This window comes from Phacochoerus africanus, chromosome 4 (genome assembly GCF_016906955.1).
Source record: "Phacochoerus africanus isolate WHEZ1 chromosome 4, ROS_Pafr_v1, whole genome shotgun sequence".
Lineage (NCBI taxonomy): Eukaryota > Metazoa > Chordata > Mammalia > Artiodactyla > Suidae > Phacochoerus > Phacochoerus africanus.
In genome coordinates, this window is record NC_062547.1 from 136,879,576 (window position 1) to 136,905,579 (window position 26,004).

Genomic DNA, 26,004 nt, shown 5'->3' on the forward strand with positions numbered 1-26,004 from the left:
TTCCTAGTCAGATTTGTTTCTGCTGGGCCACGATGGGAACTCCTGTAACTATTTTTCTTATCCTCTTAGCCACCTGCCCTGGTAAATGCATTTTGGCCTTGTAAAGATTAAGGTTGCTTCTAGAAACTTAGTTTCTTGGAGAGATCATCTTTTTTCCTCCTTTTTTTGTTTTGTTTTTTAGGGCTGTGCTTGTGGCATATAGAAGTTCCCAGGCTAGGGGTCAAATCGGAGGTACAGCTGTGGGCCTACACTACAGCCACAGTAACGTGGGATCCCTGACCCACATTGAACAAGGCCTGGGATCAGATCCGAATCCTCATGAATGCTAGTCTGATTCGTTTCCGCTGTGCTACAGTGGGATCTCCGGAGAGACCATCTTTTTCTTTTACAGGGGTGGAGATGGAAGGCTAGTTTCCGCTGCAAATGACTGAATAAGTTTACATTAATATACTTCATGTGTAATTGATATTTTTTATTGAAGTGTAGTTGATTTATTTTGTTTGTTTGTTTTAAGCTGTACTCTTGGCATAGGGAAATTCCTGGGCAAGGGATCAAATCTCAGTCACATCCTAGCAATGCTGGAGCTGTAGCCCACTGGGCAGGGTTGGGGATCAAACTGGCAACACCACAGAGACTAGCCAGATCATTAACTCACTGAGTCACACTCTGAAGTGTAGTTGACTTACAATGTGTTAATTTCTGCTGTACAGCAAAGTGATTCAGTTATATGTACATACATATATATACACACACACACACACACACACATATATATATATATATACACTCCTTTTTTTTTTTTTTTTTGCTTTTAGGACTGTGTCTGTGGTATATAGAAGTTCACAGGCTAGGGTTCACACCAGAGCTGCAGCTGCTGGCCTACACCACAGCCCCTGCAGTGTGGGATCCCAGCTGTGTCTGTGACCTATATCACAGCTCACAGCAAAGCCAGATCCTTAACCCACTGAGCGAGGCCAGGGATTGAACCTGCAACCTCATGGTTACTAGTCAGATTCATTTTCGCTGCGCCACAACAGGAACTCCTATGTATACTCCTTTTTCTTTTTCTTTTACTTTTTCTTTTATTTTTGGGAGGGTGCACTTGCAGCATATGCAAGTTCCCTAGGCTAGGGATCCAGTCGGAGCTACAGCTGCCGGCCACAGCCACAGCCACAGCCACAGCCACAGCAATGCCAGATCCAAGCTGAGTCTGTGACCTACACCACAGTTCACAGCAAAGCGGGATCCTTAACCCACTGAGTGAGGCCAGGGATTGAACCCGCATCCTCATGGATCCTAGTTGGGTTTGTTAACCACTGAGCCACAAAGAGAACTCCTCCTGTATGTAGTCCTTTTAAAACATTCTTTTCCATTATGGTTTAACATAGGACATTGGATATAGTTCTCTGTGCTATGCAGTGGGACCTTGTTGTTTATCCTCTTCGTATATAATAGCTTATATCTGCTAACCCCAACCTCCCACTCCATCCCTTTCCCAGCTTCCCCCTTAGCAAGCTCAAATCTGTTTTGTTTTTTTTTTGTCTTTTTGCCTTTTCTAGGGTCGCTTCCTGCGGCATATGGAGGTTCCCAGGCTAGGTAGGGGTCTAATTGGAGCTGTAGCTGCCAGCCTACACCAGAGCCACAGCAACGCTAGATCCGAGCTGTGTCTGTGACCTACACCACAGCTCAGGGCGACACTGAATCCTTAACCCACTGAACAAGGCCAGGGATCGAACCCGCAACCTCATGGTTCCTAGTCGGATTTGTTAACCACTGTGCCACGATGGGAACTCAAATCTCTTCTTTGAAGAGATCTTCTGCTCCATAGTGGTTAGAACCAAAATGTTTCTGATTACTTTTATTCTTACTCATTTGACACCATGAATGAGCATCAATCACTTGAAAATAATGAATATTCACTACATTATTAAGAATTATGGGTAAGGAGTTTCCACTTGGTACAGTGGGTTAAGAATCAGGCATTTCCATGGCTTCTCTGAAGGTCACAGCTGTGGCTCAGATTCAGTCCCTGGCCCAGGAACTTCCATATCCCCTGGGTGAGGCCATTAGAAAAAAGGAAGAATTAGGAGCTCCCGTCACGGCTCAGTGGTTAATGAATCTGACTAGGAACCATGAGGTTGCGGATTCGATCCCTGGCCTCTCTCAGTGGGTTAAGGATCCCATGTTGCTGTGAGCTGTGGTGTAGGCCAGCAGCTGCAGCTCTGATTAGACCCCTAGCCTGGGAAACCTCCATATGCCTCTGGAGCGGCCCCAGAAAAGGCAAAAAGACAATTAAAAAAAAAAGAGAATTATAGGTAACATTTATTAATATTTTTAATTTTCTAGCATTTTACCAAACTTTTATGTGTATTACCTTATTTTGTCTTCACAGTAATGTGTTTTAAGAGAGAAGAAATGGGAGGCTTAAATAACTTGCCGAAAGCCCTAAGAAAATAGTTTGGGAAAAGTTACTGTTGAAAAACTGTTTAAGAGTAGGTGTAGCCTCATTAAAAAGCACATGATCAGTAGCCTGAAATATTTTTTGTCTATAACAGCAGCCCTTAGGTAGAATACCTTGACTGCAGCACAGATGTGGTGAAAGAGATGAGACATAAGGAAGTGCCAAAACTTACGAAGGTTTCTGTGTAATAGAAAGGGAAAGAAAGGAAGTTCTCCTGTGTGGCACAATGGGTTAAGGATGCAGCATTGCCACAGTTGAGGCATACATCACAACTGCAGTGCGAGTTCAGTCCCTGGCACATGGTACAGGCGTGGCCAAAAATGAAAGAAAGAAAGGGAAAGAAAGATACATAAACTAATAGAATGAACCTAAAAGAAATATATGACTACCTTTCTTTTTTCTTGATGGGACCTCTAGAAAAGTTCCCCAGTTTTTACCACTGTTTTCTTATTACTGTTAATAGATGCCTGATTGTCTGATACCCAAACTGTAACTAGGAGATCCCTCGTGGCTCAGCAGGTTAAGGACCCAGCATTGTCACTGCTGTGACTTTGGTTACAGCTCTGATGCAGGTTCATTCCCTGGCCTGGAAACTTCCATGTGCTCCAGGTGCGGCCAAAAACACACACACACATACAGAAAAAAAAAAAGAAAGAAAGAAAGAAGAAAAAAAAAAACAATCCCAAAACTGTATCAAGGTCAGGCTAAGTTTCTAGTTCACATACTAAAATTGTCTTTTTTTAAGCCACCTTTGACTACTTTTACCTTAGTTTTAGGGATCTCAGAGGCACATCTGAAACTCTGGCCAGTAGTGTTCTAAGTAAGAATCATTCAGTTTGAAAAAATAGTGTCTATTTTATGTAAAGGTAACCTATCCTGGATTCAAGAATTTTCCTCTTAAAGCTATGAAAAAATCTCTAAAAGCTCACTTGTATTCTGTTAAAACATTAGATTGTTACTTCTTTGTAGCCAGATATATCATACATTCTTGTTCATGCTGAGTTGGTAATGTACTTTGCCCTTTTGTTCCTTTGAGTTGTCTTTGTTGCCATAGATAGGTATAGGAGCTCCTTCGGTAAGGGAGCTACATGGCAGTAATCTTTGTCTTTTGACAACAAGGCAGTGATTAATCTTGTTGGGAGATCATTTTTCATTTTGGCCCTGGAGAATTGAACAGTGTTGCAGAAACATACTGAAAAGTTTCATATTTGGGTATCTTTATTCATTGTTTTATAAAGTACAGGTTTACAAAATACAGGTAGAATATCATAAGTAAAATTTCTTACTTACTTCTCTTAAAAAATTCAGAGGAGTAAAAAAAAGTCGTGGAATGAAAAATTAAATTACATGTGGGTTGTTTTTTTTTTTTGTCTTTTTGTCTCTTTTGCTGTTTCTTGGGCTGCTCCCGCGGCATATGGAGGTTCCCAGGCTAGGGGTCCAATCGGAGCTATAGCCACCGGCCCACACCAGAGCCACAGCAACTTGGGATCCGAGCCGCGTCTGCGACCTACACCACAGCTCACGGCAACGCCGGATCGTTAACCCACTGAGCAAGGGCAGGGATAAACCCACACCCTCATGGTTCCTAGTCGGATTCGTTAACCACTGCGCCACGACGGGAACTCCCATGTGTTTGTTTTATCAGTACTATTTTTTTCTACCTTGTAGTCTTTATTCCTCCTCTTTGGCGAATGAGAAGGTGGAAGCAGTTGCATTGATTTGAATGAACAGAGTTTTGGAACTTTCCATGTCACATGGAAGAGTTTCCCCAAGTGTTTTTACATGAGTTAGAACTTATTGTCCTAATAGAAAATTGGTGATGGAGTTCCCTTGTGGTTCAGTGGGTTGAGGATCTGGCTTTGTCACTGCTGTGGATTTGGTTATAGCTGTGGTACGGGTTCGATCCCTGGCCCAGGAACTTCCACATGCTGTGGGTGTAGCCAAAAAGTTCACTTTGAAAATGATAAAAAAAACTTGGAGAATTTAGAATAACCACAGTACTTTGTAGTTTTAGAAGCTAGCTCTAAACCTAACTATATTGATAGGCACTCATAAAATTTTATTCATATTAATTTCTGCTAGAATATTTGATGTGACCTGTTGAAACTCTGTGGCCAGTTAAATGAAAAACTAATAAACAGGGCATCATGTCTATCCTATAAGTGATTTGTTGCTGATACTGCTTTTATACTGCTTTAATAATTGACAGATAAGGAGAGATTTAGAAATGTGTGAAGTATGGATATAAATTTAAAAGTCTTTAATCTGGGAAGTAACTTATTTCTGGTACTTTGTTGGTTTATATTTAAAATATAAACTCAGAAGTTACTTAATGTTGGTAAAAGTATTTTGGCCTTTTTCTTAAGTTCTTAAATGACATGTGAAAAACCACTGTTTCCATAGGGTCTACACCACCCTTAGTGAGTCCACCTCTACCTACTACTTTTCAACCAGGAGCTCCTCTTGGACCCCCTCCAACTGGAGGACCACCTCCAGTTAGGGCCCTTCCTCCTCAGAAATCAACACTGAGAGCTGTGTCTCAGCCCTCATTTAATTCAGCTAGCAAGCAAGAAGGTAAGCATGGCAAAAACCAATTCAGGTCCTAAAGTTTTGACTCAGGGTAGGAGGATGAATATTATCTGAATTCCATGCATTCAAATCATGTTCTTCTAGAAAATCTAGTTGTTTTGGTTTAGGGATGCCCCTCAGGAATGTAGAGTTTTAAAAACTTTCTCAGCATTCCCCTGTTCTGTGCTGGGCTGTGGACTAGCTTTGGGGATCACTGCTGTTAACTGTCCTTGTTGTTGTGCAGATTTTAAAACTCATGGCTCTAAAGTTAGATGCCTGGGAGAGGAAAGCAAGAGAGCTTCTGCTTTTCTGGGCATGGTGTTAGAGCTATCCTTTTAATATATTAACATTTTTCTGTGGAAGCAGTATTTTGATTACTGCTCTTATAACTACTAACATATTTATAAGTCTAAATAAAAAGTCCAAAGTAGAAGTATTTTGATATTTTATTGTTTTAAAGCATTGTCTTCAGATGTCACTTTAAAATATAACTTTAGGAGTTCTCATCGTGGTACAGCCGCAACGAATCCAACTAGGAACCATGAGGTTGCAGTTTCGATCCCTGGCCTTGCTCAGTGGGTTAAGGATCCGGTGTTGCCGTGAGCTGTGGTGTAGGTTGCAGACGCGGCTCGGATCCCGAGTTGCTGTGACTCTGGCCTAGGCCGGTGGCTACAGCTCCGATTAGACCCCTAGCCTGGGAACCTCCATGTGCTGCAGGAAGCAGCCCTAGAAAAGGCAAAAAGACAAAAAAACAAACAAACAAAAAATAGTAGAGGTACTTAGAAATAAAATATTTATTATTAATCTTAGTGGTTATTCTCTAGACTAAAGCAGTTGCTCTTTTTTTTTTTTTTTGCTTTTTTAGGGCCGTACCTGTGGCATATGGCGATTTCCAGGCTAGGGGTCCAATCAGAGCTGCATCTGTCAGCCTCTGCCATAGCACAGCAATTTGGTGTCTGAGCCATGTCTGCGACCTGTACCATAGCTCACTGAAACGCCAGATCCTTAACCCACTGAGCGAGCCAGAATCAAACCCGCATCCTCATGGATACTAGTCAGGTTTGTTAACTGCTTAGCCATGATGGGAACTCCAGTTCTAATTAATACATATCACCTTAAAATTAATTCTGTTCTGTTTATTCCATATTTTGAAAAAACAATTTTTATCCTCATTTTATTTCATCTTTAAGTAGCATTGATTTTGTTGAATTTTTTTTTTTTAGTATGTACTATTTCTTAGATTTTAATGCTGCTCTCAACAATTGCTAAAATCTTTCAGATAGTATGTAATTTGATAAATTTCACAAAATACCATTTTTAGAGGTTTATAAAGTTATTTGACATTTTTATATATATTGTGTATTTAAAAACTTACACATTGTTTGATTTTTTAAAATTACTTATTTACTTTTTTTTTTTTTTTTTTGACAGTACGCATGGCACATGGTAGTTCCCAGGCCAGGAAATGAATCCAAGCCAAAGCTGTGACCTATGCCACAGTTGTGGCAACACTGGATCCCACTGTGCCACAGAGGAAACTCCTGTTTGAAAATTTTATTTTACTTTAATAAATAATTTTTTTAAAATTTTATTTTAGGGATTCCGTTTGTGGCTCAGTGGTAATAAACCTGACTAGCATCCATGAGGACTTGGGTTCGATCCCTGGCCTTGCTCAGTGGGTTAAGGATCCACCTTTTCTGTGAGCTGTGGTGTAGGTCATAGACACGGCTCAGATCCAGCATTGCTGTGGCTGTGGTGTAGGCTGGCAGCTACAGCTCTGATTTGACCCTCGGCCTGGGAACTTGCCTATGCTGCAGGTGCAGCCCTAAAAAAAAAAGAGGGAAAAAAATTTTATTTCAACATTTGCCCTTTTTCCCTAGTTGTGGTTTGAACTATTTGTCATGTGGAAAGTTATCTTAAATTTTAGACATTAGCTCAAATCTTGCAGAAATTATAATAATTGTTCTAATTTAAGTATTATTAATGAAATTCCTCCTTAGGTATTACATCAAATACCAATAATGGATCTATGGTGGTTCACAATAGTTACGATGAAATTGAAGGCGGTGGCTTTTTGGGTGAGATGCTATGAAAGTTCTTTTTTTTTTTTTCAATACGTATTCCTTGTGGGAAACAAAGGAAATTTCATAATTATGTCAAGTGCTGATAACTACTCTTTAACATTTTTTATCTCCATACATTTAGATTTTTTTTGCTAGGTTGTTTTTTGTTTTTTTTTTTCCCCGCCTTTAGAATTGGGATCATGGGAGTTCCCATCGTGGCGCAGTGGTTAACGAATCCGACTAGGAACCATGAGGTTGTGGGTTCGATCCCTGTCCTTGCTCAGTGGGTTAACCATCCGGCGTTGCCGTGAGCTGTGGTGTAGGTTGCAGACGCGGCTTGGATCCCGCGTTGCTGTGGCTCTGGTGTAAGCCGGCGGCTACAGCTTCGATTAGACCCCTAGCTTGGGAACCTCCATATGCCGCGGGAGCGGCCCAAAGAAATAGCAAAAAAAGACACACAAAAAAAAAAATTAAAAAAAAAAAAAGAATTGGGATCATGGACTTTATTATTATGTTATGACTGTAGAGTATTTTTATCAATTAGATCTACTTAAATAAATTGAACTAGTTGAACATTTAGTCTGTTTTAATTAAAGTTGTTTTGAATTAAAATTTTTGTCTGGGAGTTCACATTGTAGCCCAGTGAGTTAAGAAACTGACTAGTATCCTTGAGGATTCAGGTTCTGTATTTGGCCTCACTCACTGTTGCTGCAAGCTGCCAAGTAGTTTGAAGATGTGACTCAGATTTGGCATTATTGTGGCTGTGGTGTAGGCCTACAGCTGCAGCTCCAATTTGATCCCTAGCCTGGGATTTGACCCTACGCCGATTTGACCCTATGCTGTAGGTGTGGCCGTAAAAAAGAAAAAAAATAAATTTAGTCTGAATACGAAGTTTAGTACATGATATGAAAGTAAATTAAGTGAACTAAACTTATTTTTGTGTGTCTACAACTGTAGTCCACATTAGCTAGATTCTAAAATTATTGCTACTACTTTGTTATCGGTGTTTGTCTTATTTTGCAAAATTGATAAATCAAAGTATTAAATTACCCAAAGGATTTTGGAGTTATAATTTCTGCAATTTAATGGATTTGTGTGTTGATTTAAAGCACTCTGGAGTGTAAAATAGAACTTAAAAGTTAACCTTGTTTCTAGCAACCCCACAGCCTACTAATAAGAATCCCACAGTGAGCCGAAGTGTTGGATATTCATATCCCTCCTTACCACCTGGTTATCAGCACACCACGCCACCTAGTATGGCAGGAATGCCACCCTCCTCCTTCAGTTACCCAAGTGGCCCACAGGCTTTTACTCAGGTAAGCTTTTTGTTTTTATTTTTTAACCTATATTCCATCTTTTGGTTTACATTGTATTGACATGAAAAGTTTTAGGAAGGTATAATGAACATTTTAAACCAGTTAGAATGTTAATGAATATTTCATAAGGCCGTTGTCTTATTACATATCTCCAGACTCAAAAAATTGATCAGGAAATCTAGATTACAGTTTTGTTATTTAGAGAGAAATTAAGTAACCAAATCCTTATACACTTCCCTTTTCAACTGAAGACATTGTAAAGGCTACTTACTTTGAAATTCTATATCTTTTAATTAATTAATTTTTTATTTTTTACAATTTTTATTTTTTCCATTATAGTTGGTTTACAGGAAATTATGTATCTTTAGACTCCCTTAGGTGCTAATCATTTAACTGCAAGCATGAGTGGATTAAGTCTTCATCCAGAGGGGCTAAGAGTTGTCAATCTTCTTCAAGAAAGAAACATGCTTCCATCAACACCTTTGCAGCCTCCGGTTCCAAATTTGCATGAAGATATCCAGAAACTCAACTGTAACCCAGAGTAAGACTTCAAACAGTGCTTCTTATTAAATATGGCATTTTACTTGTTCTAAAAGTTTTCCAGATTTTTTTTTTTTTTGGTCTTTTTTAGGCCCCCCCCCCCCCCCCCCCGCAGCATATGGAGATTCCCAGGCTAGGGGTTTAATGGGAGCTGTAGCCACTGGCCTACACCAGAGCCGCAACAACTCGGGATCCAAACTGCGTCTGCAACTTACACCACAGCTCACGGCAGTGCTGGATCGTCGACCCACGAGCAAGGCCAGGGATCCAACCCGCAACCTCATGGTTCCCAGTCGGATTCGCTAATCACTGCGCCATGACAGGAACTCCCATATTTTTTTTTTGAGCTTCATGTTTTATGAACAAGCTATACAAATGTATTAATTTATGAAAGTAGTTCTGCATGCAGAAAACAGCACTTTGTTAGTTGTTACTTCATATTTGAAATATTCTAAGTCAGAAAATATAGTTTTATCCCCTGAGGTGATAGCTACTCTTATCGGTTCTAACAATTGATAGATCTTCAGAGTATAGGGATTTGATTCTGTATAATCCTTTATTTGCTCTCATTTAAAATTGTTTTTCATAAGAAACATAATACGACTATTTTCTCTCCTAAAATTGATCATGCATTGAAGTGTATGTGAAGACTTTTTGATGAATTGAAATTTTTTTTTTTTTTGTCTTTTTAGGGCCGCACCTGCGGCATATGGAGATTCCCAGGCTAGGGATCCAGTTGGAGCTGTAGCTGCCGGCCTACACCACAGCCACAGCATCTCAGGGTCTGAGCCACGTCTGTGACCTACGCCACAGCTCACGGCAACAGATTCGTTTCTGCTACGCCACAATGGGAACTCCTGAATTTTGTTATTTTTAAATAATCTTTTTAGAACTTTTAGCAAAGTGAGCTTTTCAGTAGTAAACTAACTTTGCATTTGCAAATTTGGATCATCACCTTGTAATTCTTTTTTTTTTTTTTTGTCTTTTTGTCTTTTGTCTGTTGTTGCTATTTCTTGGGCTGCTCCCGCGGCATATGGAGGTTCCCAGGCTAGGGGTCGAATCGGAGCTGTAGCCACCGGCCTACGCCAGAGCCACAGCAATGCCAAATCCGAGCTGTGTCTGCAACCTACACCACAGCTCACGGCAACGCCGGATCGTTAACCCACTGAGCAAGGGCAGGGACCGAACCCACAACCTCATGGTTCCTAGTCGGATTCGTTAACCACTGCGCCACGACGGGAACTCCCACCTTGTAATTCTTATACAGTCTAGATTTATATAAAGAGAAATAAATCCTTTGATAATCTAGACTATTTTATGCGCAAGCTGAGAAGGGACTTTATTTTAGTTGTATAAAATGGGATTGTGTCTGTCTATCCATTTTTTCTGAATAGGATTTAAATATTTAAAAAGGATAAAATTTGTGAGGGTCTGTTGAAATATTTCCTTTGTAATCTGATCCGTTTTTTAAATGTGTACCTTTTAGGTCTTTTTGTTTTTGTCCAAAAATAAGCCCAGTAACAACTGATACATGATTTTTTACTTTGATACAGGTTATTTCGATGCACACTAACTGGCATTCCTCAGACTCAGGCCTTACTGAATAAAGCCAAACTTCCTTTGGGACTGCTGCTTCATCCTTTCAAAGACCTAGTGGTATGTTTTACTAATAAAAGTAAATGTCTTCTGGAAGATGATCTTGGTAGAGAGGAGTTTTTTACAATAGGCAAGAATTTGTTTGATTTATATTTAGGAATTTGACCATTGACAGGTTCCTTTATTTGTATTTCAAACAAAAATGTCATTACTAAACACTTTCACAGTGAGATTAAAATAAACCTATTATTGAAAAATTTGGGAGGTACTGAACAGATGTACTAAAGAAAATAAATTAATGAACCATACTATTTTTAAAAGTTGTAAATTGTTTACCCATTAAAATATTTTACCCATTTTCCCAATTTTGCCACTCTTGGGGTAAAATTTGTTGCTGTAAGAAGCTGTTTGCAGGGAGTTCCTATTGCGGCTCAGAGGGTTAAGAATCTGACAAGTATCCATGAGGATGCATGTTCGACCTCTGGCCTCACTCAGTGGGTTAAAGGATCTGGCATTGCTGCGAGCTGTGGTGTAGATCACAGACGAGGCTCGGATCTGGAGTTGCTTTGGTTGTGGTGTAGGCTGGCAGCTGCAGCTCCAGTTTGACCCCTAGCCTGGGAAATTCTATATGCCACAGTTGCAGCCACTAAGGCTCTGGGACCTTGACATGTGACCTCATGTGTTAGAATGTGTACATATGCGTTCCCATTGTGGCTCAGCAGTAATGAATCTGTCTAGCATCCATGAGGATGTCAGTTCAATCCCTGGCCTCACTCAGTGAGTTAAGGATCTGGTGTTGCCGTGAGCTGTGGTGTAGGAGGCAGACGAAGTTCAGATCTGCATGGCTGTGGTGTAGGCCAGCAGCAGCAGCTCTGATTCAACTCCTAGCCTGGGAACTTCCATATGTCGTGGATGTGGCCCTTAAAAAAAAAAAAAGAGGAAGAGAAGTTACTGTCCCATAACAAACCTTGTTTTGGTGATAGGATTGTATTGTCTGTAATGATTTTTTTTGAATGAATTTTATAATTTAAATGATTTTTTTGTTTTAAGACTTTAAATCTTTTAACATATAGGGTAAACTTTAAATAGGAGGTAGGAGTTCTCTGGTGGCTCAGCAGGTCAAGGGTCCTGTGTTGTCACTGCTATGGCTTGGATCACTACTGCCATTTGGGTTCAATTCCTGGACCTGGAACTTCTGCATGTCATGGGCACAGCCAAAATAAAAATTAATAGGAGCATAATTGTGAAGTCCAATTGAATATTTAAATATAGTTAACCATAGCTTACTTTGAGACAGCTTTTTTTCTTTTTTTTTTTTTTTATGAGAACTTAGTGGCCTATTAATGTAACATGAAAAAACTTCCTAGGAGTTCCCGTCGTGGCTCAGTGGTTAACAAATCTGACTAGGAACCATGAGGTTGCGGGTTTGATCCCCAGTCTCACTCAGTGGGTTAAGGATCCGGCATTGCCGTGAGCTGTGGTATAGGTTGCAGATGCGGCTTGGATCCCGCGTTGCTGTGGCTGTGGCATAGGCCAGCGGCTACAGCTCTGATTAGATCCCTAGCCTGGGAACCTCCATATGCCGCAGGAGCGGCCCTAGAAAAGGCAAAAAAACCAAAACAAAAACAAAAACAAAAAAAAAAGAAAAGAAAAGGAAACTTCCTAGTAATTTAATAGGTCATTTTTTTAGAATATTTTTGCCATTCTTCTCAGAGAGACCTTGTAAATTTACTTTGTTGGTTTTGCAGTGTAAATTTTTAGTGAGAAAATAAATACTTTTTAAAAGGCAAAATGTAGTGAAAATGGTCCTGGGAAAGTCTCTAAGGTTTCAAAATCAATGCACCCTGTGGCACGATGGGATTGGCGGCATCTCTGGAGTGCTGGGAAGCAGCATCAGTCCCCAGCTTGACACCGTGGGTTAAGGATCCAGCATTGCCACAGCTGCAGAATAGGTTGCAGCTATAGTTCACTTCTGATCCCTGGCCTGGGAACTCCATGTGGCGACAGTCAGCCAAAAAAAAAAAATCAATATATTTCAACTAATAATTTTTTGTGTAGTAGTTTGCACACATTTTTACCCTAGTTTTTTTTTTTTCCCTAAAATTAGATTATCCCAACAGTTATTTGAAAGGTATGCATTAATTGCTTGGTCTCTAGACATGGTGATGACTGCCTTTAATAAATTAGTTCTGTGTTTTCAGCAATTGCCTGTGGTTACCTCTAGTACAATTGTGAGATGCCGTTCATGCAGGACATACATCAACCCTTTTGTCAGCTTTCTTGATCAAAGGAGATGGAAATGTAACTTATGTTACCGAGTCAATGATGGTATGTTGTTTTTGTTTTTGTTTTTTTTTTATAACATTTAAACATTTCTGTGTGCATTGTAGGGAAATCAGATAACATAAATGAGAAATTTAGTGGGAAAAAAACCTTGTCCTGTTTACATATATTCCTTTCCCTCAAAGGCATTCCCATTGTGATTCAGTGTGTTAAGAACCCAACTAGTACCCATGAGGATACAGGTTCTCTCCTTAGCCTGACTCAGTGGTTAAGGGTCCACCGTTGCAAGCTGCAGCGTAGGTCACAGGTGTGGCTCGGATCCGACATTGCTGTGGTTGTGGTGTAGGCCAGCAGCTAGCTGCAGCACAGATTCAACCCCTCGCCCAGGAACTTCCGTATGCCTCGGGTGCAGCCCTAAAAAAAATCCTTCCACTCAAAGATAACTCCTTTTAACGTTTTTCTAGGTATTTATACTTAATATATAAATAATTATATTCTTTTTACACAAAAAATGTGATAATATAATATTCTTTGATATTCCCTTTTTCATTTATTATATTGGGCATATAATAAATGACATATTCATGGTATTAATTAGGCCTGTAATTTAAGCTTTGGGGGGGGATTTTTTTTTTTTTCTGCTGCTTAGGGCCCCCCACCCCTGCCGCGGCATATGGAGGTTCCCACTGAGCGAGGCCAGTGATCAAACCTGCAACCTCATGGTTCCCAGTCGGATTCGTTTCCACTGCACCATGACGGAAACACCTAAGCATTATTTTTATTTAGAAGTTGTCCTGTGCCTTTTCTCTAGGGTGAAAGAAAATAAGTCCACAGAATAGTTTCAGCTTTAGCTTTTTATTCAGTGCTGTATGAAGGGAGGTGGGCAATGCTAGAAGGTTAGCTGAATGTAGTTTTTTTTTCAGTAATTGAGGAGGAAGAGATCTCCTTCAGGACTGTTTCACAGTTTATATTTGAGGAATATCTTCCAACCAGCAACATTCTGTTGGAATTAGAAAAGAAAAAAGGGTATGCTGATATCTACACTGAAAATTAGGTCTGTTTAGAAGGAAATTTTATTAAGTATTGGGAAATAGAGGAATGGGAGAGATTTTTTTAAAGATCAATTTTATTGTTTGAGTTTTTTTTTTTTTTTAAAGAGTAGAGGAGTTCCTGTAGTGGCACACTGGAAACGAATCTGACTAGGAACTACGAGGTTGTGGGTTCGATCCCTGGCCTCGCTCGGTGGGTTAAGGATCTGGCACTGCCATGAGCTGTGGTGTAGGTCGCAGACATGGCTCGGATCTGGCATTGCTGTGGCTGCGGCGTAGGCCAGCAGCTGTAGCTCTGATTAGACCCCTAGCCTGGGATCCTCCATATGCTGCGGGTGTAGCCCTAAAATGCAAACAAAAAAAACAGTAGAGGAAAGTGAGGATAGAAAAAGAACTTACTTTTTTACTCTATAATTCAGAAATACAGGAGTTCCCGTCGTGGCACAGTGGTTAACAAATCCGACTAGGAACCATGAGGTTGCGGGTTCGATCCCTGCCCTTGCTTAGTGGGTTAAGGATCCGGCATTGCCGTGAGCTATAGTGTAGGTTGCAGATGCGGCTCGGATCCCACGTTGCTGTGGCTCTGCCCTAGGCTGGCAGCTCCAGCTCCGATTTGACCCCTAGCCTGGGAACCTCCATATGCCACAGTAGCGGCCCAAGAAATGGAAAAAAGACAAAATAAATAAATAATTCAGAAATACATGTATACGTATAGTGTTTAGTATACTTTAAAATCTTACATGTATGTGCTTCAACGTGTGAAGTTAAATTATAATAAACATTTAAGTCACTTTCATATGTACCCCAGACCATTTCATGAACTATAGCATAACCTTTAGCATATATAGGAATGTGAATTTTTAAATGGTCACTAACCAGGAAGACAGCTGCAGTGGTAACTAAGTTAGAAATATTCTATGCGCACCAGTGTTTTATGAGCATTAAGCAACTGATGTTCAGTAGAGGTCTTATTAGTTATTGAATCTCACCACGCCCTTAGGCTTTAACCTTTGAAGTGTTTCTGCAGTAGCTTTCTAGGGGCAACCAGAGTCTGTATACCTTTCATACATCAAATGTTAATATCCTTGTACTCTTGTGAAATTTAAGACAAAATTTAGTCTTGCATTTGGGAAAATAATTGGATTTAAAGAGTTTTTATCATCCTTTCAAACTGTTTCAGGAAAACTGTTTTCTAAGAATTAAGAGAAAGAGGATATTAGAAGATAGGGAAAGGAAAATCATAGTGATTGTAGTTGTAAGAGCAAAACATAGTGCCATTCAGTATGGAGATGAATTGAATGGAACTCAGAAACAAAGTGTATTTAGCTCCTAATATTTAGTCAATATTGAATTATTTATAAATCCCTAAATTAAGAAAATAGCTAAATGCAAGCTGTATTAAACTTAATCCTTTCAGTTTTCTCATTATTTGTTGTTCACTTGCATAGTTCCTGAAGAATTCATGTACAACCCTTTGACCAGAGTCTATGGAGAACCTCACAGAAGACCTGAAGTTCAGAATGCTACTATTGAGTTTATGGCTCCTTCAGAATACATGGTAAACTTTCATTTTTTAATAACATAAGTATTTCTTAATACAGGGTTTTAAATAAAACAATATAGTCTCCTTTAACAAAATTTTGTATTTTTAAATGCATAAAAGTTATCCTTGTTCATTATAAAAGTATGAAAGGGTAAGTTTGGAAAGTTAAAGTGGGGAGTTCCTACTGTGGCACAGGGGACTAAGAATCCTGAGTTGCCACAGCTGTGGCTCAGATTCAACCCCTGGCCTAGAAACTTCCATAGACTGCAGGTGTGTCCAAAAAGTAAAAGTGTAGGAGTTCCTGTTGTGGCTCAGCAGTTAATGAACCGGAGTAGCATCCATGAGGAGTCGGGTTTGATCCCTGGCCTTGCTCAGTGGGTTAAGGTTCTGGCGTTGCTGTGAGCTGTGGTGTAAGTCACAGACTCGGCTCAGATCCAGTGTTGCTGTGGCTGTGGCGTAGGCCAGCGGCTGTGGTTCAGGCCAATGGCTGTAGCTCCTGTTGGACCTCTAGCCTGGAAACCTCCATACGCTGTGGGTGCAGCCCTAAAAAGACAGAAAAAGAAAAAAAGTTAAAGATGTATGTGAAGTTCCACTTAATGTTTTTTGTGCATCTATTTTGAAATTTGCAATACAGTATTGCAAAGGAATTCCCTGGTAGCCTAGTGGTTAAGGATCTGGCATTGTCACCACTGTGACTCAGGCCATTGCTGTGGTGCAGATCTGACCCCTGGCCTGCTAACTTCCACGTGTTGTGTGTGGCCAAAAAAATATTTGGATCCTATTTATTTTCAGGTCACTTCCAGTTTTTTTCTTTTTTAATTTTTCTTTTCTTTTTTGGGGGGTTCTTTTTGCCTTTTCTAGGGCCGCTCCCATGGCATATGGAGGTTCCCAGGCTAGGGGTCTAATCAGGGCTGTAGCCACAGCAATGCGGGATCTGAGCTGAGTCTGCGACCTACACCACAGCTCACCACAACGCCGGATCCTTAACCCACTGAGCAAGGGCAGGGATCGAACCCCCAACCTCATGGTTCCTAGTCGGATTCGTTTCCGATGTGCCACAATGGGAACTCCAGCAGTACCTGTTTTGCTGTGTGTAGACGTGACAGATAGTAAGTTTAAATTTAATCCCATTAACTGTGTTTAATGTGATCATTTTCTTCCTACAGTTACGGCCACCTCAGCCTCCAGTGTACCTCTTTGTATTTGACGTGTCTCACAACGCAGTTGAAACTGGATACTTGAATTCAGTTTGCCAGAGTTTGTTAGACAATCTGGATTTGTAAGTATCTTAATACAGGTTAAATTAGAAGCTTACAGTTTTTGTAAAATGAACAAGCAGTTTCAAAATAGACTTTAAAAAAAGCCATGCAATTAAGTTCTAAAAGATCACTTAAATCACTGGTTAACTTGATACCTCACTGTCTCCGAGAAATATTATTTTAACTTTTTGTTATGGAAAAATTTCAAACATAGTAAACAGAAAGAGTGTAAGGAAATTCCAGGTACCCATCCCTCAACTTCAGTATTTTTAGCATTCAGCTATTCTTGGTTCATCTGATCTTGCCTCTACTTCCCACTTTTTCCACTAGGGTATTTTAGTGTAAATCTCCATTAGCACGTCATTTTACCTAAAAATACTTGGAATTGTTTTTAGGCCTAAAATGAGTATCACATCAAACAAAATTAGGAATAATTCCATACTGTGATCTAATACCCAGTTCAGCTGTTTTTGTTCCTCACTGTCTCAAGAATGTGTTTTTAGGGAGTTCCCGTTGTGGCTCAGTGGTTAACGAATTCAACTAGGAACCATGAGGTTGCGGGTTCTTGCTCAGTGGGTTAAGGATCCGGTGTTGCCGTGAGCTGTGGTATAGGTTGCAGATGCGGCTCAGATCCCGCGTTTCTGTGGCTCTGGTGTAGGCTGGCAGCTACAGCTCCGATTAGACCCCTAGCCTGGGAACCTCCATATGCTGCAGGAGCGGCCTTAGAAAAGGCAAAAAGAAAAAAAAAATTGTTTTTAGGGAGTTCCCATTGTGTCTCAGTGGTAACAAACCCGACTGGTATCCATGAGGTTGCAGGTTTGATCCGTGGCCTTGCTTAGTGGGTTAAGAATCTGGTGTTGCTGAGAGCTGTGGTATAGGTCATAGATGCAGCTTAGCTCTGGCGTTGCTGTGGCTGTGGTGTAAACCGGCAACTGTAGCTCCAATTTGACCCCCTAGCGTGAGAACTTCCATGTGTTGTGGGTGTGCCTCTAAAAAGACCAAAAAAAAAGAGTGTGTTTTTAGTATAGATTTGTTGGAAGAAGAATCTACACAGTGTCTACACATTACATTCAGATTTCTTAAGCCTCTTAAAATAATCGTACTTTATTTTGATCTGTGATTTTGTTTTTAATTCTTAAGCCTTATGATCAAATAATTTACAAAATTTGTGCTGACAGTGTAGCTGTTCTACTTTAATCTTTATAATGAGTTGGTAAAAGCATGGTTATCAGTCACACATAGACAGCAGTTCCACAGTTGTGTTTTTGAATCCCTTTTAAGAGACAGTCCTGAATTATAAAAGCCTTTGTAAAGAATTCCACAAAGTTTGATAACATAAGTTGTCACAGTGTATTTTAAAAGGATCTGATCTTAAAGGTCATCTATAAAACGTGAGAAGTGCTAAATATTCTTTATTTGATGCTATACATAAATCACACTAAGATGCCTTTCAGTAAGTAAATCACAGTATTTTAGATACAGAGGACTTTAATTAAATTGGCATAGTTAAGACCAAAAAGAACTTCCACAAAGCAACCAAAAAAAAAGAAAAGGTGGACATTGTCAGTTTATCTTCAGCTCTTGCCTTAGCAGGCTAATGAACAGAACTTGAAACAGGTGACTCTTACTCTGTTCTATGAGACAGTGAAGGGATCGCCTCAGTATTTAAATATATTAATATAACCAGTTATGGAAATCTAAATGTAAAAACAATCTCCTATAGGTTTTTTTGTTTCTTTGGTTTTTGTTTTTGTTTTTGTTTTTGTTTTTGTTTTGCTTTTTAGGGCCACACTTGAAGCATTTGGAAGTTCCTAGGGTAGGGGTCGAATTGGAGCTGCAGCTGCTGGCCGGAGCCATAGCCACAGCTACGCGGGATCGAAGCCTCATCTTCGACCTACACCACAGCTCACAGCAATGCTGGATCCCTAACCCACTGAGCAGTGCCAGGAGTGCCAGGGATCGAACCCACATTCTCATGGATACTAGTCAGATTCATTACTGCTGAGCCACAGTGGGAACTCCTCCTATAGGTTTTGAGAAGGTATTCACCATCTCCCTGAGAAGTGTAACATTTTTAAATCAAGTTTAATCGTTTTTTTAGAAGGGGAAAACAGTGATAGTACTTGTTTTTTTAGGGCCATATGGAGGTTCCCAAGCCAGGGCTCAGATCGGAGCTACAGCTTCCAGCCAAAGCCACAGCAATGCAGGATCCGAGCTGCATTTTCGACCTACACCACAATCATGGCATCACCAGATCCTTAACCCACTGACCGAGGCCAGAGACTGAACCTGCACCCTCATTGTTCCTAGTTGGATTCCTTTCTGCTGTGCCATGATGGGAATTCTATGGTAGTACTTGGTTTTTTTGGGTGTTTTGTTTTGTCTTTTAGGGCTGCACCAGCAGCATATAGAGGTTCCCAGGTTAGGGGTCAAATCAGAGCTATAGCTGCTGCCTACACCACAGCCACAGCAACTCTGGATCTGAGCCGAGTCTCCAACCTACACCACAGCTCATGGCCACTCCAGATCCTTAACCTACTGAGCGAGGCCAGGGATTGAACCCGCATCCTCATGTGTGCTAGTCACGTTTGTTAACCACTGAGCCACAGCAGGAATTCCAGTACTTGTTGAATTGGAGTTACTACCAGAATTCAGAAAGCTGACCATATTCATTTAGCCACAAGCCAATCTTATTTCATTCAGGACTGTCCAACAGAAATATTCCATCAGCCATTCATGATCTGAATTCTAGTGTATAAGATCAATTTAAATAAGGTACACATCGGAGTTCCTGTCGTGGCACAGCAGAAATTAATCTGAATAGGAAGCATGAGGTTGCGGGTACCTCATGAGGCCTGGGAACCTCCCTATGCTGTGGGTGCGGCCCTGAAAAGCAAAATAAAATAAATAAATAAACATGGTACACATGGAAAAGTCCCGAGATGTATCTGTTTTGTAATAAATGAAGCGTTGTCCAACTATTACTCATTAGTACCTTTTTTGAGATAAGCTATAAAGTCTTCCCTTTCTCCCTTCTTAATGCCAGCAAAGATCTTTTTTGTTCCAGGGATGTACTTCCTGGAGAGAGTCTCCTCTCCTCAGGTGATGCCTTTGTTCTTGTTGGCATCTGCTGTATGAGAATCCAACAACCTGACCTGTCTTTCCCCAAGACAGACCATGGAGGTTTGGCCCAGTCTTTGGCTTGTCTCCCTTTCCCACAGTATGGCAATGGGCACACTTTTGAACAAAAATCTTGCCCTTCTCTACATCACCCATTTTTAAATTGTTCTTTTACCACTTGCGGCGGAGAGGTTGCCCCTTGCAATCCAGAAGTCCCACTCTCTAATGGTACTTAAAATAGCTCTTGGATACTTAGTGTAACCCATATTAGGCGAATGTGACCTTTCAATTTAGTGAAGTACTGTTGTGCTGTTGTATGGAGAGGAAGAATGTGCAGGACAAAAATCTCATCAGAATTAAACTAACTCTCTTACGTTGGTGAAAGACATTCTTATTCTTACCAGCATTTGCCTTTTTAATGTTGTAGGTTGGTCTGGTTGGTCAGAGTTTGCAGACTGACCCAAGCAGAAAAAACAGTGGTGAAGACTAGTTTATCTTTCCTCTTATGAGATTAAAGTCTTAAAACATCGTTCTGCGATCCTTTTTTTTTTTTTGCTTTTTAGGCTGCACCTGCAGCATATAGAGGTTCTCAAGCTAGGGGTCAAATTGGAGCTACATCTGCTGGCCTGTGCCCCAGCCATAGCAACACCATATCTGAGCCTCATCTGCAGCCTGCAACACAACTCACGGCAATGCCGGGTCCTTAACCACCTGACTGAAGCCAGGAGTTGAACCTGGATCCTCATGAGTATTAGTCGGGTTCGTTTCTCATGAACCACAATGGAAGCTCACTTGCTGATCTTCTTAAATGAATTCATTAAACTATATAAAAAGAAGATTGGACAAATTTTTTAAGATATACAGTACATAAATTGATATTACATGTTAGGGTTGGTATATGGTAATTTTTGAAGTATTTTTTATAAATTAAAGTCATCTGCAAACTTTCATGTATACTTTCCAGTATTTTTTATATGTCATTTCCTGAGTGACTATTGTAACTTTATGTAGGAGTAATGAGATTGGGATTGCTGTGTTATTGCTAGGTTTTGTTGATTGTTTGGCTTATCTGTAGTGTTTTCCTTTGAGTAGAGTTTTTTTTTTATGGTGACTAATAACATTGCACAGGATAAAAACATTTATGTTCAGACGATTTCCATAATACAGAAGTAGCTATTTATATGGAACTCTTTGTAGATATTTTAGGTATATATGTATATGGGAAAACTTGATAAAATACTTGATAAAAAACTTGATAAAATACTCTTCTGAATTTGTTTTTAGGCTTCCTGGCAACACTAGGACAAAAATTGGCTTCATAACATTTGATAGTACAATCCACTTCTACAGTCTTCAAGAAGGTCTCTCCCAACCTCAGATGCTAATAGTTTCAGATATTGAAGGTATATATTATGTACTTAAAATTATTGAACTGCCTTAGGAATTTTTAGTTTTAGAAATATTTCATGACTGTTTGACAAATTAGGAATGTGTGGTTTGTTTCTACTGTACTGAGGAAAATCTTGCGTATAAGATCATAAGATTGTTGGAATTATAGGAGTCCTTCAGTCAAACCTCTCACAGACGAGGAAGCAGAGTTATGGAGGTAAAGTAAATTCTGAACAAGGCAGCAAGACAAGTTAATGTTAAAGCTCATTCAAGAAGTTTTGTTTTTTTTTGACTGCCCCATGGCACGTGGACTTCCTGGGCCAGGAATCAGATACAAGTTGCAGTTGTGACCTACACCACAGCTACGGTAGTCTTTAACCCACTGTGCCAGGCAGGGGATTGAACCTTCGTCCTTGGTGCTGTACAGATGCCATCGATCCTATTGCACCACAGTGGAAACTCCTCAGGAAGTATTTGAGCGTAGTCATAGACCAGTGGAGCAGAAAATAGAGCCCAGAAATAAGTCCTCATATATATGATCAGTTGATTTTTGACAGAGATGTCAAGATCATTCAGTGGGGAAAAAGTCTTTTCAACAGATAATTCTGAGAAAACCGATCATGCAAGAGAATGAAACTAGGAGTTCCCTTATGGCACAGCAGGTTAAGGATCTGGTGTCGTTGCAGTGGCTCAGGCTGCTACTGTGACAAGTGTTTGATCCTTGGCCTGGGAACTTCCACCTGGGGTGCGACCAAAAAAAAAAAAAAAAACTGCCAAAGAATGAAGTTAGACTCTTGTCTGTAACCATTTAAAAAAGTTAACTCTGTGAATCAAAGGCCTAAACTTAAGAGCTAAAACTATAAAACCCTTAGAAGAAAACGTAGGGGAAAATCTTCATGACATTGGATTTGTAATGGTTTCCTAGATATGACACTAAAAGCAGAGGCAACAAAAGAAAAAATAAATAAATTGAACTTTTTCACTGTAAAAAAATTTTGTATACGAAAATTGAAAAAACATAATCCAGGGGTTAAAAAGACATAGAATGGGAGAAAATATATGCAAATGCAAATCATATATATGATGAAGTATTAAAGAGCTTCTCAATTCAGGACCAACAAAATAACACAACTCAAAAATGGACAAAGGACTTGAATAGACAGTTATCCAAAGTGGACAGTTATTCAGACTTCTATGTGGCTCACAACAAAGTGGACAGTAATCCAAAGAGGCCAATAAGAACATGAAAAAATGTTCAACACCATTCCATTAGAGAAATGGAAATCAAAGCCACAATGAGGGCGTTCCTGCTGTGGCACACCGAGTTAAGGATCCAGCGTTACCGCAGCTGTGGTGAAGGTCTGCACCTACGGCTTGGATTCCGTCTCCTGGAACTTCCATATACTATGGGTATGGCAAAGAAACCCAAAAGCAAAAATCAAAACCCACAATGAGACACCATTTCACATTCATTAGAATGGTTATTATGATTATTACTGATTTTTTTTTGCCTTTTTTTTCCCCCTCTTTAGAGCTGCAACTGCGGCATGTGGAGGTTCCCAGGCTAGGGGTCCAATCAGAGCTGTAGCCACCAGCCTATGCCACAGCCACAGCAACGTGGGATCAGAGCCGCCTCTGTGACCTATACCACAGCTCATGGCAACACCGGATCCTTAACCCACTGAGCGAGGCCAGGGATTGAACCCCAAACCTCATGGTTCCTAGTAGGATTCCTTTCTGCTGTGCCATGCTGGGAACTCCCCATTATTATTATTTCTTTTTTTTAAAAAAAAGGAAAATAACAAGGACTGGCAAGGATATGGAAGTAGTGGAACTTGTATATTCCTAGTGGGAATGTAAAATGTGCCGTGCTTCGGAAAATAATTTGGCAGTTCCTCAAAACGTTGAACACAGAATTATCATAACCTACCAATTCTGCATCCCAGTATACACCTAAAGAATTAAAAGCAGGCCCTCAAACAAATACTTAAGTACCAATGTTCATAGCAACATGACTCATAATAGCCAAAAGCTAGAAACAGCCCAAGTATCCATTGGTAGATGATTGGATAAATAATGTAGTATATACATACAATGGAATATTATTCATCCCTAAGAATAAAATTCTGGTGCATGCTACAACATGGATGAACCTTGAGAACATTATACCAAGTGAAATTAGCCAGATGCAAAAGGACAAAGATTGCATGATTCTGCTTATGTGAGATACCTGGCATGGCTGAATGCAGAGAGAAAGTAGGTTACCAGGGCTTTGGCAGGGAGGGGGAGATTATTTGTTGGGTACATATTTTCTGTTAGGGTGATGAAAAAGTTCTGAAAATACAAAATGATGATGGTTACACCACACCAGTTTAAAGAAAAATGATCAAAACCAAAGTTTTTTGCTGCTCTGTACATGTGTAAATGACTGTGAAAGTTCCATGAGTACTGGTTTTGTGGTAACAAATATTAATGAGAAGGCAAGTTCACGCTAGAGAATCTAGGAAGAGAGAATTGACTGTACATAACATCTTTAAAACGCAATAGGTGGGTAGAGCCCTCTTCTGTCTTGGCTGTTCCAGGTCTCACACCATCTCTCTACCCAGATACTTCTTTGGTGATATGCCAAGTTGTGAGTTTATTAGTATGGTCCAGCCTCTCAGTTTTATACATGAGCTAATAAATGGTATATCCCTTGCTGGATGTCACGTAAGAAAAAAACTTTTTTAAAGATCAGTAGCAAGTATTTGCAAGAATGTGGAGAAATTAGATCCCTCATTCACTAGTAGTAGGAATGGAAAATGGTGTAGCCATTAAGGAAAATGGTTTGTCAGTTCTTGCAGAAATTAAACTTGAAGTTACCATATAACCCACCAGTTTCATTCAGTAGGTATATGATCAAGAAAATTAAAACATTTCCAGGAGTTCCTGTTGTGACACAGCGGGAACGAATCCGACTAGGAACCATTAGATTTCGGGTTTGATTCCTGGCCTCACTCAGTGGGTTAAGGATCTGGTGTTGCTGTGAGCTGTGGTGTAGGTCACAGACGTGGCTTGGATCTGTCATTGCTGTGGCTGTGGTGTAGGCTAGCAGCTGTAGCTCTGATTCGATCCCTAGCCTGGGAACCTCCATATGCTGCAGGTGCAGCCCTAAAAAGCATTAACAAACAAACAAACATTTCCACACTGTAAAGCCACTATACTTTTCAAAAATTTATAAGTATGAATTATTAAAAGATAAAACAATACAGAACATGTCCACACAAAAGTGTATACGTGAATGTTCTTAGCAACACAGACAAAAAGTGGAAACAACCCAAATGCTGATCATTTGATGAATAAACAAAATGTCTATCCAGGAATTCCTGTCGTGGTGTAGCAGAAACGAATCTGATTAGGAACCATGAGGTTGTGGGTTCTATCCCTGGCCTCCGCTCAGTGGGTTAAGGATCTGGCGTTGCCATGAGCTGTGGTGTAGGTCGCACATGCAGCTTGGATCTGGCATTGCTGTGGCTGTGGTGTAGGCTGGCAGCTGTAGTTCTTACTAGACCCCTAGCCTGGGAACCTCCATATGCCGCAGGTGTGGCCCTAAAAAGCAAAATAAATAAATAAATAAATGTATATCCATACACTGAAATGTTTTATTACTCAGCAGTAAAAATAATAATAAAGTACCAAGAGATGCACAGCATGGATGAACATTGACAACATTAAGCCGGTGTAAGAAGTCAGTCATAAGAACCTCATAGTGTGACTCCATTAATATGCAATGTCCAGAGCAGGCTAATCCAGAGACAGAAAGACTGCTGGCTGCCTAGATCTCTGAGGCTTGGTGGGGAAATGAGGAGTGACTGCTGGTTAGTGTGGAGTTTCCTTTGGGATGATGATAAGGATCTAGAATTAGATAATGGTGATGGTTGTACAGCTCTGTGCATATATTTAAAAAGTAATTGAATTTTATCTTCTGCAAGGATGAGTTTTATGTGAGTTATATCAATACTTTTTTAAATTAAAATTCTTTCAATTTTAAAGAAAAGGGAATATGTCTGAATAATAAACAGATTTTTTTTACTTGACAAAGTAAATAATGTTTCAAATTGTTTGTTGGTATTATTTTTATAAACATGATAAGATTTATTTTTATAATTTTGTAATGGAAAATAAACAGTATAAAAGTGTAGAAAGTAAAGACCCCTCATAATCCTCCACCCACATTTCTTCACAGTTTATTTTCTTCTGAAGAAAGGTATTTGATTCCTAAGAAAGAGTAAATTTGAATCCTGAGAAACTCATCTAACGTGGCCTTTTCTCATACCTTCTGAGTCACTTGTTTTTATAGTTTTATAGGATTGGGACCTTCTTTTTTCTCATTAAATTTATCTTATTTTCTTACATTTTTGTTTGTTTGTTTTTATTTTGTTTTTTGTTTGTTTCTTCCAGGGCCGATCCCTTGGTATATGGAGGTTCCCAGGCTAGGGGTCTAATCGGAGCTGTAGGTGCTGGCTTACGCCAGAGCCACAGCAACACCAGATCCGAGACTCGTGCGCAACCTACGCCACAGCTCACGGCAATGCCAGATCCTTAATCCACTGAGCAAGGCCAGGGACCGAACCTGCAACCTCATGGTTCCTAGTTGGATTCGTTAACCACTGCACCACAATGGAAACTCCCATTATTTTCTTACAGTTTTAAAAATTACAGTGATTTACAATGTTGTGCCAGATGGGGGTCTTCTTTATGACAAAGTGTCTGCTTTGTGAACGACAGAACTGTTAGTGGGCTGTATTAGTTCTGTGTCAGGAGACAGATTCCTTTTT

General features: G+C 39.9%; 1 protein-coding gene across 4 annotated transcripts in view; it reads left to right on the forward strand.

Moving 5' to 3' along the window:
* SEC24A (SEC24 homolog A, COPII coat complex component) overlaps positions 1-26,004 on the forward strand; it is a 66,163-nt gene that overhangs the window by 14,545 nt on the left and 25,614 nt on the right. For 2 of the 4 annotated variants that reach the window (XM_047778656.1, XM_047778653.1), the window contains exons 3-11: positions 4,865-5,035; positions 7,030-7,107; positions 8,248-8,408; positions 8,777-8,949; positions 10,502-10,604; positions 12,746-12,872; positions 15,325-15,434; positions 16,586-16,698; positions 21,083-21,201. In XM_047778656.1, the coding sequence (XP_047634612.1) occupies positions 4,865-5,035; positions 7,030-7,107; positions 8,248-8,408; positions 8,777-8,949; positions 10,502-10,604; positions 12,746-12,872; positions 15,325-15,434; positions 16,586-16,698; positions 21,083-21,201 (1,155 nt within the window). The remainder of the gene's footprint in view (positions 1-4,864; positions 5,036-7,029; positions 7,108-8,247; positions 8,409-8,776; positions 8,950-10,501; positions 10,605-12,745; positions 12,873-15,324; positions 15,435-16,585; positions 16,699-21,082; positions 21,202-26,004) is intronic. The other 2 variants (XM_047778654.1, XM_047778655.1) reach the window with 2 other exon arrangements.